The sequence below is a fragment of the Anguilla rostrata genome, chromosome 2 (genome assembly GCF_018555375.3).
Source record: "Anguilla rostrata isolate EN2019 chromosome 2, ASM1855537v3, whole genome shotgun sequence".
NCBI lineage: Eukaryota > Metazoa > Chordata > Actinopteri > Anguilliformes > Anguillidae > Anguilla > Anguilla rostrata.
This window is the reverse complement of record NC_057934.1, coordinates 21,095,448-21,109,507: the sequence shown is the minus strand read 5'-3', so window position 1 is coordinate 21,109,507 and position 14,060 is coordinate 21,095,448. Positions and strand designations below refer to the sequence as shown.

At 39.8% G+C, this 14,060-nt stretch overlaps 1 protein-coding gene across 1 annotated transcript; it reads right to left on the bottom strand.

Moving 5' to 3' along the window:
• Window positions 1–414: 414 nt before the first annotated feature.
• LOC135247572 (E3 ubiquitin-protein ligase TRIM35-like) lies at window positions 415–5,319 on the bottom strand. The gene is made up of 7 exons (XM_064321156.1): window positions 5,198–5,319; window positions 4,154–4,757; window positions 3,112–3,207; window positions 2,716–2,946; window positions 1,967–1,989; window positions 1,496–1,614; window positions 415–901 (listed from the first exon to the last, which is right to left on the bottom strand). Exons 2-7 carry the CDS (start codon window positions 4,553–4,555, stop codon window positions 543–545), a joined length of 1,230 nt encoding a protein of 409 aa, XP_064177226.1. The 5' UTR covers window positions 4,556–4,757; window positions 5,198–5,319; the 3' UTR covers window positions 415–542.
• Window positions 5,320–14,060: the final 8,741 nt, after the last annotated feature.

Below are 14,060 nucleotides of genomic sequence, written 5' to 3'. Positions count from 1 at the left end.
GCAGGAAATCAAATGGTAACTGTTACCTCTGTATGCATGTCTGCTCTTTTCTGACAGACTATTAAAACATCCCCCTTTGCACTTTCTCTGGTCTGTCCCAAATCATTATTCATGCATACTGAGGCTGATTACATTAACCAAATGGCCACTGTTATTGCTCTGTGTGTGTCTGCCTTCCATTTGGTTTTGGTAGGCCAAAAACCAGCTCCCTTTGGTCAATTCACATCTCCAGCAAGTCAACTCCAGAGTACCCAAGTCAGCAACCAGGTAAGGTATGCTGAAGAAGATTAGAAACAACAAACATTCCTTAAAAGTAAACCATCTATTTTTTAAAAACAAATACTGGTTCACTGGTTTGACGTCACTTTTACAGAAACTGTCACTGGGCATATTTGCAGGGGTCCTTCATTCTTATCTCCTTTCAAATATGGAGAGAAGTACGGGAACACTCTCTCAGTAAATGTGTCTTTAAAAGTGTAAATGAGTGACATGTCACTGGGGTTGAGGAAGGACACCTTCCCCCTGTCATAGTCCAGCTGCACTCAGATGCTCTGGGGTCTCCTCTTCAGTGTGAGGACAGTAACTCCAGCTGCATGGTAATCATCACCATTCCTCAGCGTTAAGACCCAGAATCCTGTCGTTGGGCTGTCTGTTATATTTCCCTTCCTAGTGATGGACTCTTTCACCACTCCTATATCCCACTCAGGTTTATTCCCAACCTTCACCTCCCAGCTGTGTTTCCCTGAGGTAAACCCCTCAGATCCCAGCACACTCACACAGTTGCTAAACCTCTCTGGGTTGGCAGGATATTTCTGCTCTGTACCTGTGTGTCTCACAGTGGTCAGATCATCAGAGAGAGAGACAGTGGCACGTACAGTATTGGGGTCCAGCACCACAGGAGCTGAAAGATCAAGAAGAAAGATATTTAAAAGGCTGTGAGAAGAGACACATTTCAAATACTCTATTCAGATTAGGCCACATACATCAGACAGTGTATATCATTGTTATGGATTTGAATAAACGGTAGTCATAGCGATTTATGCTGTACATACTAAACCTGTTTGCATCATGAAAATGAATAAATTAACACATATCATAGCAAATTCAATGCACACAATTCACACAGCTGATAGTTCCTAATATGAATTAGGCCTTATAGGGAAGGGCTTGAAGGGAGAGCCGAGGGAGGGGTGGGAGGGGATGGCATGTTTTTTAAATATTTTTTAATCTTTTCTCCAAACTTACAAACTACAGTTTTAATTTGGTTTTAAACAGTGCAATAATTCACTAATGTTAACTAATGCTTGCTTGTTTTCTGATATTAAATTGAGAGCAGTACAATGCAGCACCAGGATCTTCCTAAACTTGAAGGGAACTGACACTGGGTGACTCTGTACTGTTTATCTTTCACACCATACAGCTCGGTTTTTGAGTCTGATGCCTACATTAAATGTTCACAAATAATGTGATTTCAACTTTTGCCCCAGATACTCACTGTACTGCACCATCTCCAGCATCTTCTCCCAGACTCTGAACTTCAGGTTGCCCAGGTGTTTGGCCACATCTATCAGTGCCCCTGAGAGCAGCTCTTGATCCTGCAGTGTGCACTGGGCTCTGTAATGACAAGCAGGAGTCACTCAAGCTTTAAATGGTAAATGGACTGTATTTATATAGCGCTTTTATCCAAAGCGCTTTACAATTGATGCCTCTCATTCACGCATTCACACACACACATTCACACGCCAACGGTGAAAGTCTGCCATGAAAGGTACCAACCAGCTCGTTGGGAGCAATTAGGGGTTAGGTGTCTTGCTCAGGGACATGTCGATACACCCAGGGCAGGGGATCAAACTGGCAACCCTCCGACTGCCAGACAACCGCTCTTACCTCCTGAGTTATGTCGCCCCAGATTTAGGGTTTGAAGAGACTTAAACAGACACTAGAAAATAGGTCAGAGTCTACATACCTTTCCTTGATGTTCTTGTAGCTCTGAAAAACACATAACAGCACAATTGTGATAAGATGTATACATGTATAGACATACTCAGTAGAGATCATTATGAGAGACAAGTTGTAAGTGAAAAACAAGAGCCATGCAAATAAGTGATGTAATTTTAACAGTAAGCAAATATGAATGAAGGTACTGTAATGTACAGGTAACTGTGAAAATAAAGGAAACGCTTTAATAAATGAAGGATGCAAAGAATATTGAAAGCAGGAGCTTCCACACAGGTGTGACTCCTGAGATAATTAAGCAATGAACATCCCAGCATGCTCACGGTTGTGTATAAATATGCTGGGCAGGTTTTGTTGACCATTAATTTTGCTACCATGTGGCTGGAAGATTTCTCAGCAACTCTGAATCAAATGACTGCAAATCTAGAGAGTGAACAGGCAGTTTCATCCGTCTTGCAGCAGGAATGCAGGAAAATGAGGCCTTCTGTAAATTATACACAACATGTCCTATTCTGCAGTGGTGATGTTTTATATTGACTTTCTGGTGACATCAGTTTTTCACAAATTCAAAAATATATAAACAAAATATGTGATGACATTTTAAAATGAGCTGATGAATCTCTAAGAACACCTGCACCCTGAGTTTGACACTGTCACAGTAGGCTACTGCTGCATTGGTGCAGAGTAAGGGAACACGGCCAAATATTGTGAAAAAAACAAAAAACCAACATACTGAATTACAGTAAATCCAGCTCTTACCTGTAAAAAGGAGGTGTCTTCAGTGTCCATGGCCTTCTCTATAGCTGTGATTTTGTCTGTAAGAGTGGAGATGTGTCCTTTGATGTTTTCTATCTTCTCCTTCATTATCTGACTCTTCTGCTCCTCTTCCTCCCTCAGAGCAGCTAGTCTGGCCTCCTCTTCCTCTCGCAGGAACTGGTGGAGCTTCTCAAACTCTGCCTTTATCTGCCTCTCTGTGTGCTGGGCCTGACTCTGCAATTCAAACACACTATTTTAAACTTGAATAGTGTAACTATTTTTCATTATTTAAGTGTGGCAGCCAGTGTGTTTGTTATGCCTGTCAAAAAGAACATAAAACAAAAACAATTATTTTCTATTTTTGTGTACCTAAACAGTATTTGTAATTTCTTTCCTTACCTTGATGTGTTCAGCTGTTTTTTTACAGTCTTGTTTCACGTCAGTAAACCTCTTCAGTTTTTCTTTAATAAGATTAAGTGCAGGCTTGAGTTCCTCCTGGAGTTAAATGAATCAGTTATCACTTCCAGAAAGACACAAATGGCACAGTAATACCCCTGCTGCAATACAAGTGAAAGTCAGTACAGCTTATTAAGAACATGGGAGAAGTAGTCAGGAAAATAGCCCTGCTACAAATTAAGTAAAGATTAGTGAAACATACAGTATACCTATACTTATAACACAGCATAACATTTTATGCGATGCATTTTCAAAACAATTAAACCAGTCAAATTGTACAGCATATAAGATTTTAAAAATAGGCTAACTTTTGCTGGGTTGTAATTTCATATATTTTATAGTAGACTGTAAGAAATGTTAAAGTGCTTATAAAATTGATTTGACATATTGGTACAATCATTTTTTGCGCAAATGTATAGCTCTTGTCTCCACCAGTCATTGTGGATTTCTTTACTTACTGGTTGTTGCTCAGTTCTCTCCCCAAGCAAATAACAGAGTATTTCACAGCAGTTTTATTAGGTTGTGACCTTTATTATATTGAAGGTCATGTGTGATATCTCCATTTGTCCTTTCAGTACTTCTAATTTGACATATCATTGCTATATATTTCTAAAATGGCTCTGCGTATTTCAGTGCTCATGTTTGGAGCCATATTCTCTGTAAAAGGCCCCCAAGCACAACTGTCAAGATTATCCATGCTCGCATTTTATTCATAAAGCCCTACACTGAAAGTCTAATATACATGATGTTTTAATGGTTGTAAACACACTTTCAGATACAGCACTGCCTCTTCCTGCTTTTGCCGGATCAGCAGGTTTGTTCCTGTTGTTGCCTTTGCGAGTGGAAGTGGAGGCCAGACTGACTGTATTTACAAGACCTCATACCACAGCCGTCCGTCAGAACGGAATGTTTTACACAGAGACATTTTACACATATTTATTTGTGTCTTGAAAATATTAAACACATTATATTGAAAATGGAATACCTTCAGCTCCAGTACGGCCTCTTCCACTGGACAGACTGGGTGGTTTCTGTGTTTTTTTGAAGTCTGACAGACGACACAAAGAGGCTCTTTGTCATGTTCACAGAATAATAGAAGTTTCTCCCCATGAAGACTGCAGCGAGCATCACTCTTGTCAGTAGTTTCTCTCTCAGTCTTCTGCTTTAAGTAGGACTCCACAATGCTTCTTAAGGCCAGGTTTATAGGAGGATCCTCCCTAGAGGCCTTTCTCCTGCAGATGGGACACTCCCGAGAGCTCTTCTCTTCCCAGTACTGCTTCAGACACTCTCTACAGAAGCTGTGGCTGCATTTCAGGATAACAGGCTCTATAAAAATATCGTGACATACAGAGCAACACAGCTCGTCCTTGGGAACCAAAGACTCCATTTTACAGACTCTGTCCTCTCAGATACTTTCACTTTTAGTTTTGCTGAACTTTGGACAGAACACACCCCATGTTGTTCAAAACTGGAACAAACTGGCTGATCAGGCTTGTTGTCTTCAGTCTTCATGCCCATATACTGAGATGATAATGTGCCTGAACTGACTGCTCTTGAGGGATTTACAAGGTGCAGACAGTAATGTCCCCCTGGATTAAATAAAAATGCCCAGTCAAATTATATTTATATAGCACATTCATTCGGGAACATTTAATGTGCTTGTTTCAAGACATTTGAAAGGGGGGAGTAGGCTAGTTAGATTATTATGAACATGAAGCTAATGGGCTTAAAACCGGGAAAATACTTTGTCAGCTTCACTTAACAAACATCTTAAAGTTATGACAGAAGCCATAGAAAGCAAATAACATCACAGGGGAACCACTGAAAAATGTACAACGTTGGTAAACTGAATGGCTAGCTGCCATTAACCCGTAGGCCTATGTGTTTGTGACCGGAGGTAAAATAGCGCCCTTCACACGAGTGGGGAAAGTTTATCTACTTTTACAACAATCAAAAAGAACAGAATACTGGAAAATCCCACAGTTTAAATCACACTGTAATTATCTTGAACACATATACGCGTACTTACTAACTGGAATGAGCAGGGAATCAAAGAGATGGACAAAAGCTAGCTAGGCCATTTTTTCTCTCGCTTCTACTGGCCTGAAAAGGCGAGAGCTGGCCAGCATGCCTACCCATCTCACAAGGAGAAAATGCCTCATTGCCCTCTAGTGGTGAAATCTGGAATAACCTTTCTTTTTGAACAGCATTAATTCAACGCACTATGGGCTGGGAAAAATGGTTCTTAAACAGAAAAATACACATTTGATATTATAAATGTGACCACTCATTTGTGTGATTCACAATGGTCAGCTGCGACTATATGGCCATGTATTTGGGAGAGTGAAGGCTTACATAAAAGGTGCGCACCAATCATCTTTCTTTTCCATTCTGCTTTCTGCCAGCTGATCATCATTAAGTTATAATTTAGGGCTCTAATCAGATTTATGAACCTGCTTTAAGCAGAGCTGCAAGGTTTTGGATATTTTTTTATGACAATTATAGGTGATGTATGACACCAGTCATTAAAAATCCAACAAAACATGTTCAAAGAAAATTATCCTAAATGGAACTATCCAGCAGCCATATTCTTTGGTGTGTCTTTATGAATTTAGATTCATGGTTTCACTGCAGCTCCTGGCTGTTTCTTACATGTTGTAAGATTAGGGATTCAAGCCTAAAGTAGGCTACAAAATGCTAGGTTTGTGAATCTGATTTGTATCATGGCTCCAGATTAACATTTAGAGCTTGGCTATTCTGGCACTGTTGCTCATCCTGGTGTAAATTCCAGCTTGGTTCCAGCCTAGTTTTAAGCTGGTCCAGCTGGTCTGAATCTGGTCCAGCTGGAGTGAAGCTGATTTAGAGATGCTCAAGATGACAACAAGCTGGTTGAGATAGCGGTCACGTAACTAGGACTGAGTTGTAAGCACAGTGTAAGACTGCGCTTGTAACAAAGTCGCAGGTATCGATTGCTCCGGGTAGACACTGCCCCTGAGCAAGGTACTTAACCGAAATTGCTTCAGTATATATCCAGCTGTATAAATGGATACGATGTAAATGCTATGTAAAAAGTTGTGTAAGTCGCCTTGGATAAGAGCGTCTGCTAAATGCCTGTAATGTAACTAATGGATGTGCTTATGTCTCTTTCATTGTAAGTCACTGTAGATAAGCATCTGCTGAATGAATATAATGTAAAGTGCATATGAGTGCTGTCCAGAAACAATAGCTCACTGCAATGATGCAGGCCATTGTCCATGGTCTGTGACAAATAACGTATTGTACAAATTAACATTTTAAAATTTACTTCACTCATCAGTAATTGATGGAAATAATTCTGCAATTGAACAATGACAATATAATGACAAGGTAATGTCATTTAAATTCATAATTAGACATGCACATCCCTCTTTAACTCTCGTGTTGTCTTCATATTATGCATGCACTTTGTGTTCATAGGGTCAGAAATTACCACTCTCAATGGATCCTCTGTAATAAGTCTCTTCATTGAATTTTAAACTCTAAATAAAACGTTTTCAGAGAAGCAACATGCAGCTCATCATAAATCAACAATATCTTTACAGTCCTGAGAGACTGTATTTCTTCAGTTTACACCACTCGTTTTTACTACATAACACACATAATTGTTTTATTTTGCTATAATAGATGTGGGGCATTTAACTTTCACGATTTCATAACTTCATAGTTAAAACAATCATTCATTACAATCGTCAATTTTTGTACCCTGATGGTACAAATTCTATTTTAAAAAATACAAATTTTGTAAAATATAAAAAAAGGGCCATGTTTAACTTTCTTCTGGTAGGGTTAGTCCAGGGAAAGTAATCAAAGTTCATACTAAAAAAAAAAAATCAATTTCTGGGGTTTTAACTGCCGTGAAGTTGAGGATAGAGCATTTTTGACCCTGAAGACAAAATGAGGGTAGGGTATTTTATATGAAGTCAAAAGGATAAATAAATAAATAAATAAAGTTACACAACATTCCTTGAATGACAGTGCTTTATTATCATAGTTTTGTGAGTAAAAAGCATGGAAAAAGGATGTAGGTGAATTATGTGTCCCCAAAAGGCATGACAGTAGCATGGTTGGGGTTCAGTCCAGATGATAGGAAGCATCACATCAAGCCCTTGTGTGCATGTTTGTGTGTGTGCGCGTGTGTGCATGTATTTGTTTGTGTTTATGCACATGAGAAGGAAAATATCAGTGTTGGATGTGTCTGTCCATGCCTTCTTTGTCATCATTTCGATGACGACACACCCCAGGCTCCACATGTCTGCTATGACTTTCTGTAGTGAGGAAAACTTCCTCATGCAGCCATAAACCAAATGAAGTTATATCATCAAGTACTTTCATAAAATGGGCTATACAGTGACAGAAACCTTATTTATGCGTGTAGCCTTATCTTTAATAGGAAAATCATGTTTTAAAAATGTATTTAAATTCAGGCTGAAATAATTGTAATAATACTGTTTGGAAAAAATAAGCAGAGCGATCAAAAGTTGAAAACTTTTAACATTTTTTATTTTTATTTTTTTTATGGTCTCTGAATAAATGATGGACTAAGCAAGTAAATTAACAACCATTGGCTGGACTGCAGTGCACATATGAAGGAAAATTCATGGTGCAAAAGTGATAGAGTGGCGCCACCTGCTGGATAAAGTGCAGTGGTCATTTCTCACTCTCCTCCTGGCAAGGGTATCTGTTGTAGGTGATACTGAAATCAAAGGGTCTTGTGTTAGTCAACAGTGGCTTGACACACTGTAAGTAAGTACGTACATTTTATTTATAAAGCACATTTAAAACAACTGGCGTTGATTGAAGTGCTGTACACAAATACAACTTAATAAATAAAAAGAATAAAAATAATAATAATTAGCAGGTCAACATTCTACAACTGGCTTGAGTTATTTTTTATGGTTTGGGACATGGTAGATGTGCATCCAAGCAACATTTTTAATGTACAATTTAAGGAACATCTGCATATTAATAGACAGACTTAAAATCCAGTGTCCTTCAGAAGAGACTGGAATGCAACTATTTTAGTCCTGGTGGATTATTACATTACATTACATTACAGGCATTTAGCAGACGCTCTTATCCAGAGCGACGTACAACAAGTGCATTAGTTCAAGGTGCAGAGGTGCAAAAGAAACACACTAGAGTGAAGTAAAGATCGTAGTGCCAGATGTGACCACATAGATCAGGACTCCAACCCTGTAGAGTAACCTGTTCAGCAAACAAACAACAATCCTGCCAAGTACAAACTAGCACTAAAATCACATTTGCTTAATCAGAATCAGACAAAAACAATCCTGCCAAATAAAAACTAACGTGATCGTATTAGCCTAACTAGGTAGATTGAGCTAAACTATAGGCTAGGGAGGGGTGGGGAGAGGTGCAGCCTGAAGAGATGAGTCTTTAGTCTGCGTTTGAAGGTAGTCAGATTCTCATTATACACACTATAAGGACAGCATGGTTGTTAGATTTTGCAGAGTGGCCTACTAAACTTTGCATAGTTTACACAAGTACAACAAATTAGGCAGACACTTCGCTTTGCTACTGAGCTGTATCTGATCATGTTTAATATCCCATAATAAAACGGTGAAAAGACATGCAGCAATTTTGCCACTGGAAAAAAGTAATAATAACGAAGGTGTTACGGGAAGCAGTACAGGTGAACCCAAATGCAAGACGCAGACACAGATAATGCAGGGAGAAACAAGACGTGATTTATTTTTCCAGGTACAGAAAACCAGGCTGGGAACCAGAGGGACAAGGGAAGAGTGGGTAGAGTGATGAACGGAAGCAGGCACAGGGCTGGATAGGGACAGGGAGCAGGCACAGGGCTGGACAGTGACAGGGAGCAGGCACAGGGCTGGATAGCGACAGGGAGCAGGCACAGGGCTGGACAGCGATAGGGAGCAGTCACAGGGCTGGATAGCGACAGGGAGCAGGCACAGGGCTGGATAGCGGCAGGGAGCAGGCACAGGGCTGGACAGCGACAGGGAGCAGGCACAGGGCTGGATAGCGACAGGGGGCAGGCACAGGGCTGGACAATGGCAGGGAGCAGTCACAGGGCTGGATAGCGGCAGGGAGCAGGCACAGGGCTGGATAGCGGCAGGGAGCTGGCACAGTGCTGGTCAGCGGCAGGGAGCAGTCACAGGGCTGGATAGCGATAGAGAGCAGGCACAGAGCTGGACAGCGACAAGGAGCAGGCACAGGGCTGGACAGTGACAGGGAGCAGGCACAGGGTTGGACAGTGACAGGGAGCAGGCACAGGGCTGGATAGCGACAGGGAGCAGGCACAGGGCTGGATAGGGACAGGGAGCAGGCACAGGGCTGGATAGCGACAAGGAGCACACACATACATTTCAAGCTTGTACACTGCCTTATATACCCAGATAGAAAGGAATGACATCAAACAGGTATAAAAGCATTTGATTTGACCACAAGATCTCATCTGTTTAATGTATAAACAAATTAAATAAAAATCTGATAAAAACAAAACAAAACCGTATATGTATGTTCATTATCAAAAGTGCATGTATAGTTAATTAACTCTCAACAAAATAATTAATGAAAAGGCAATTAATTAATTACCATTACTAAATTGATTTCCTCTATAGTACTCTTTCAGTATGAAAGACTGTGGTCCTTTGTAAAGTAAAATTTGTATTTATATTAACAAGCAAATATAGTCGCCAGTACAACATGAAACCGGGTAAAAGCAGGTCAGTTACAATACATTGTTGTCCAAGCACCAGCTTTATACCCCTTTCGCAGACGAAAGTGTACCAACAAGGTTTCACGTAACCAAAATGGTCACTGTTACCTCTGTATGCATGTCTGTTCCCTTCTGATAGGCTATTAAAACACCCCCCCTTTGTATTTCCACGTCTCCGGCAGGTTGATCCCAAATTAACATTCATGCATCCATTGCAATAACCAAATGGTCATTTTTATCTCTGTGCATGTGCCTCCTGTTTGGTTCTGACCCAGATACTCACTGTACTGCACCATCCCCAGCATCTTCTCCCAGACTCTGAACTTCAGGTTGCCCAGGTGTTTGGCCACATCTATCAGTGCCCCTGAGAGCAGCTCTGGATCCTGCAGTGTGCACTGGGCTCTGTAATGACAAGCAGGAGTCACTCAGACTTTGAGGTTTCAGGTGACTTAAACAGACAAGACAAAATGAGATGAGTTTGCATACTCATTGATGTTCTTGTAGCTCTGAAAAACACATAGTAAGATGTATGCATGAATAAATGTATTCAGTACATTAACCATTAAGAGAGACCTGTGACAATAAGTGAGAAACACTGTAATGTACAGGTAACTGCAGAAATAAAGGATACAAAGGATATTGAATGCAGGTGTTTCCACACAGGTGTGGTTCCTGACTTACATCCCAGCATGCTCTCGGTTGTCTATAAAAATCCAGGGCAAGCCCAGCTGGCCATTATTTTGGCTACTATGGCTAGAAGAGATCTCAGTGACTTCAAAAATAGGGTCAGCTGTAGTTAGGGTTCAGCGTCATTGGTAAGAATGGTCAATGACAGGTCTCTGGAGCACATACTTCTTGAATGTGATGTCCGTGCCATGCTTTCAGATGCAAGGCAAAACAAACTACTCTAGAGCAGCTTCATCAGTTTGTTTTGGACTCGTGGCAGTTTGTCATGGTTCTGTGGATGAAACCCACGTGGACTCGGGGAGAACATGCAAACACCCCACAGAAAGGCCCCAAGCCAAGATTCAAACCCACAACCTTTTTGCTGTGAGGTGACAGTGCTACCCACTGCACCACCGCGCCACACACATTTTTATTATGATTATGTTATTATATGTATAATTTATATCAGACTTCAAGAAATGTTAAAGCATTGAAAAAATAGATTTGACTTATTGGAACAAGATTTTCTTGTAGGTATATGTAGCTCTTGTCTCCACCAGCAGTAAACTCCTTGGGGATTTATGTACTTCTGGTTGTTGCTCAGTTATCTCCCCAAATATGTAGCAGTATATTCAACAGCAGTTTTTTTAGGTATTGACCTTTATTATGTTAGAAGAAAGGTCTTACTGTATGTGATGCCTCTATTTGTGATGTCAATACATCTCATTTGACACATTATTGCTACATATTTATAAAATTTCACTGTGTACTTCAGTGTTTTCTTTTTGTAACCATATTCCCTATAAAAGTCTCCCCAAGCAGAACTGTAAATGAAGAGTTAACCATGCCTACATTTTATTTATAGTGCATTGTACTGAAAATGTAAAATGCCTAATGCTTTGTTGGTTGAAATCAAGGCTCTCTGATTCAGTGCTGCCTCTTCCCCTGAATGTATTTACAAACCCTCATATCACAGTTACCTGTCAGAACTGAATGTTTTACACACAAAGATTTTGCTCATATTTTATTTTGTCTTGAGAATATGAAAAAGTTGACATAAAATTGAATACCTTCAGCTCCAGTGCAGCCTCTTCCACTGGACAGACCGGGTGGTTTCTGTGTTTTTTTGAAGTCTGACAGACAACACAAAGAGGCTCCTTGTCATGTTTGCAGAAGAATAGAAGTTTCTCCCCATGAATAGGACAGTGAGCATCACTCTTGTGTGCAATTTCACTCTCACTCTTCATGCAGGAGAGTGGCATGGTGGTGCAGTGGGTAGTACTGTCGCCTCAGAGCAAAAAGGTTGTGGGTTCGAATCTCGGCCTGGGGCCTTTCTGCATGGAGTTTGCATGTTCCTCCAGGTACTCCGGTTTCCTCCCCAGGAGTGAATGGTGTGTGTGCCCTGTGATAGATTGGTCGCCTGTTCAGGGTGTATTCCTGCCTCTCGCCAAATGCACGTTGGGATAGGATCCAGTACCCCCTGCGACCCTGCTCAGGATAAGCAGGTATAGATAATGGATGATGGCTTTCATACAGGAAAATTCAATGTGCTTCACAAGAAGGCATTTAAAACATTAATGCCTTCTTCTGAAAGACAAAATAAGCTGCTCCCCTCTAAGTGAGCCCTAAATGGATGAATAGACAATAATAATAGTTAATAGTATAAACAAGGTAATAGTTCAATTTAAAATACATTTGAAACGATAATAATTTTTGATTTTTAATTTTCAAAACACTAAAAATACAGATGATTTTAAAAACGCTAACATTTTAAAATGCATCAAATAAATACAAATAATTTAGAATTCTGGACAAGCTGTAGCAACCATAGTCATTTTTGGGGGAAACCAGGCAAAGGATCATTGTAGTAGCCTGGCCAACTTCTAATAAAGGCATGGTATCAGCATTTTAAGTTCAGTTTGGACATGAAGTCTCTTATTTTTGTTATATTTTGAGATGCTAAACAACTGAACTTGTAACAACTGAACTTGTAATGCTATTCATGAGGGTGTTAAAATATGATAATATGAAATTATAATCTACAGCAACACCAGGATTCATAGTTTTGCTTTTATTCTTCAGAGACAGGGAATCAAGATGTTTTACAGCCTTTAAATGGATGTCTAATATACAGCCTCCTTTCCTTATTACCAAAGATAATTCCTTCAATTTTATTTTTTTTTTAGCTGAAGGAAATTTTGGCACATCCAATGATGTATTTTTTCAGTACCTTGAATCTGTCCCCAGAAGAAAGATGCATAAAACCGTGTCATCTGCATAATTATGATAATGAATGTTATGACTTTGTATGATGTGACCGAGTGGGAGTATATAGATTCAATAAGAGAGGGCCAAGGATTAAACCACTGCAGATGACACACTGGACCTTTCAGAGACAAATGAATCTAATGATATTTTCTGATTAACAGTGTCAAATGCAGTGCTGAGAACCATTAGTACATATATGGAAATATTTCCTGAATCTGTGTTCATATGAAGATCATGCAGAAGGATGCTAAGGGCTGTCTCAATGCAATGATGCGGCCTAAATCCAGATTGAAATTTCTCAAAATGGGTTTTTGAAATTTGGTAGTTCTAGACTATTCTACAGTGAAAGTAACTGTCTTCCACTTACACAATATGCTTATTAGTGGTCTTCTAATAAGGCTCTACAAAATGTAGAAAATCTTTGACAATGGTCATTGACTGTAGCTCTGGGAGACGGCAGCCCCATGTGTTTAATAGAAGCTTTTATCCAAAGCAATGTACAAAAGTGCACACATTTAAAGATGTGCACCAGTTGACCATCTTTTCTATTCTGCCAGCTGACCATCATTAGGCCATAATGTAGGGCTCTAATTAGATTTATGAACCCGCCTTAAGCAGAGCTGCAAGGTTTTGGGACATTTTTTAAAACAATTATAGGAGATGTAAGACACTACAGTCATACAAATTCAAGAAAATAAGTTTTAAAAAAATTAGTTTTCCCATGAATTATCAAAAATGTAATGACCCTGTAGAAATAGACTTGGTGTGTTTTAGTGAATTTAGGTTAGTGGTTTCACTGCAGCTCTTGGCTTTTTCGTACATGGTGTCAGTTTGCGAATTCAAGCCTTGATTAGGCTACAGGACATTAGCTATGTGAAACATAACATTTAGAGCTTGGTTACACTGGCCTGGGAATGTTATTAGCCATTCTGGCACTGTTGCTCACATACAGTGAACTCCATAATGTTTGGGACAATAACAAATTTTTCTTGATTTGGCTCTGTACTCCACAATTTGAGATTTGTAATCAAACTATTTACACATGGTTAAAGTGCAGACTTTCACCCTTTTTGAAAGAGCATTTTTTCTCATTTTGGTTTTACAATGTAGAAATTACAGCACTTTTTATAGATTTCAGGTAACCATAATGCACAATGCAGAAACTACAGCTCCCTCATCTGTCCTGTAGCTCACCACCACCTGAAGACCACAGAGA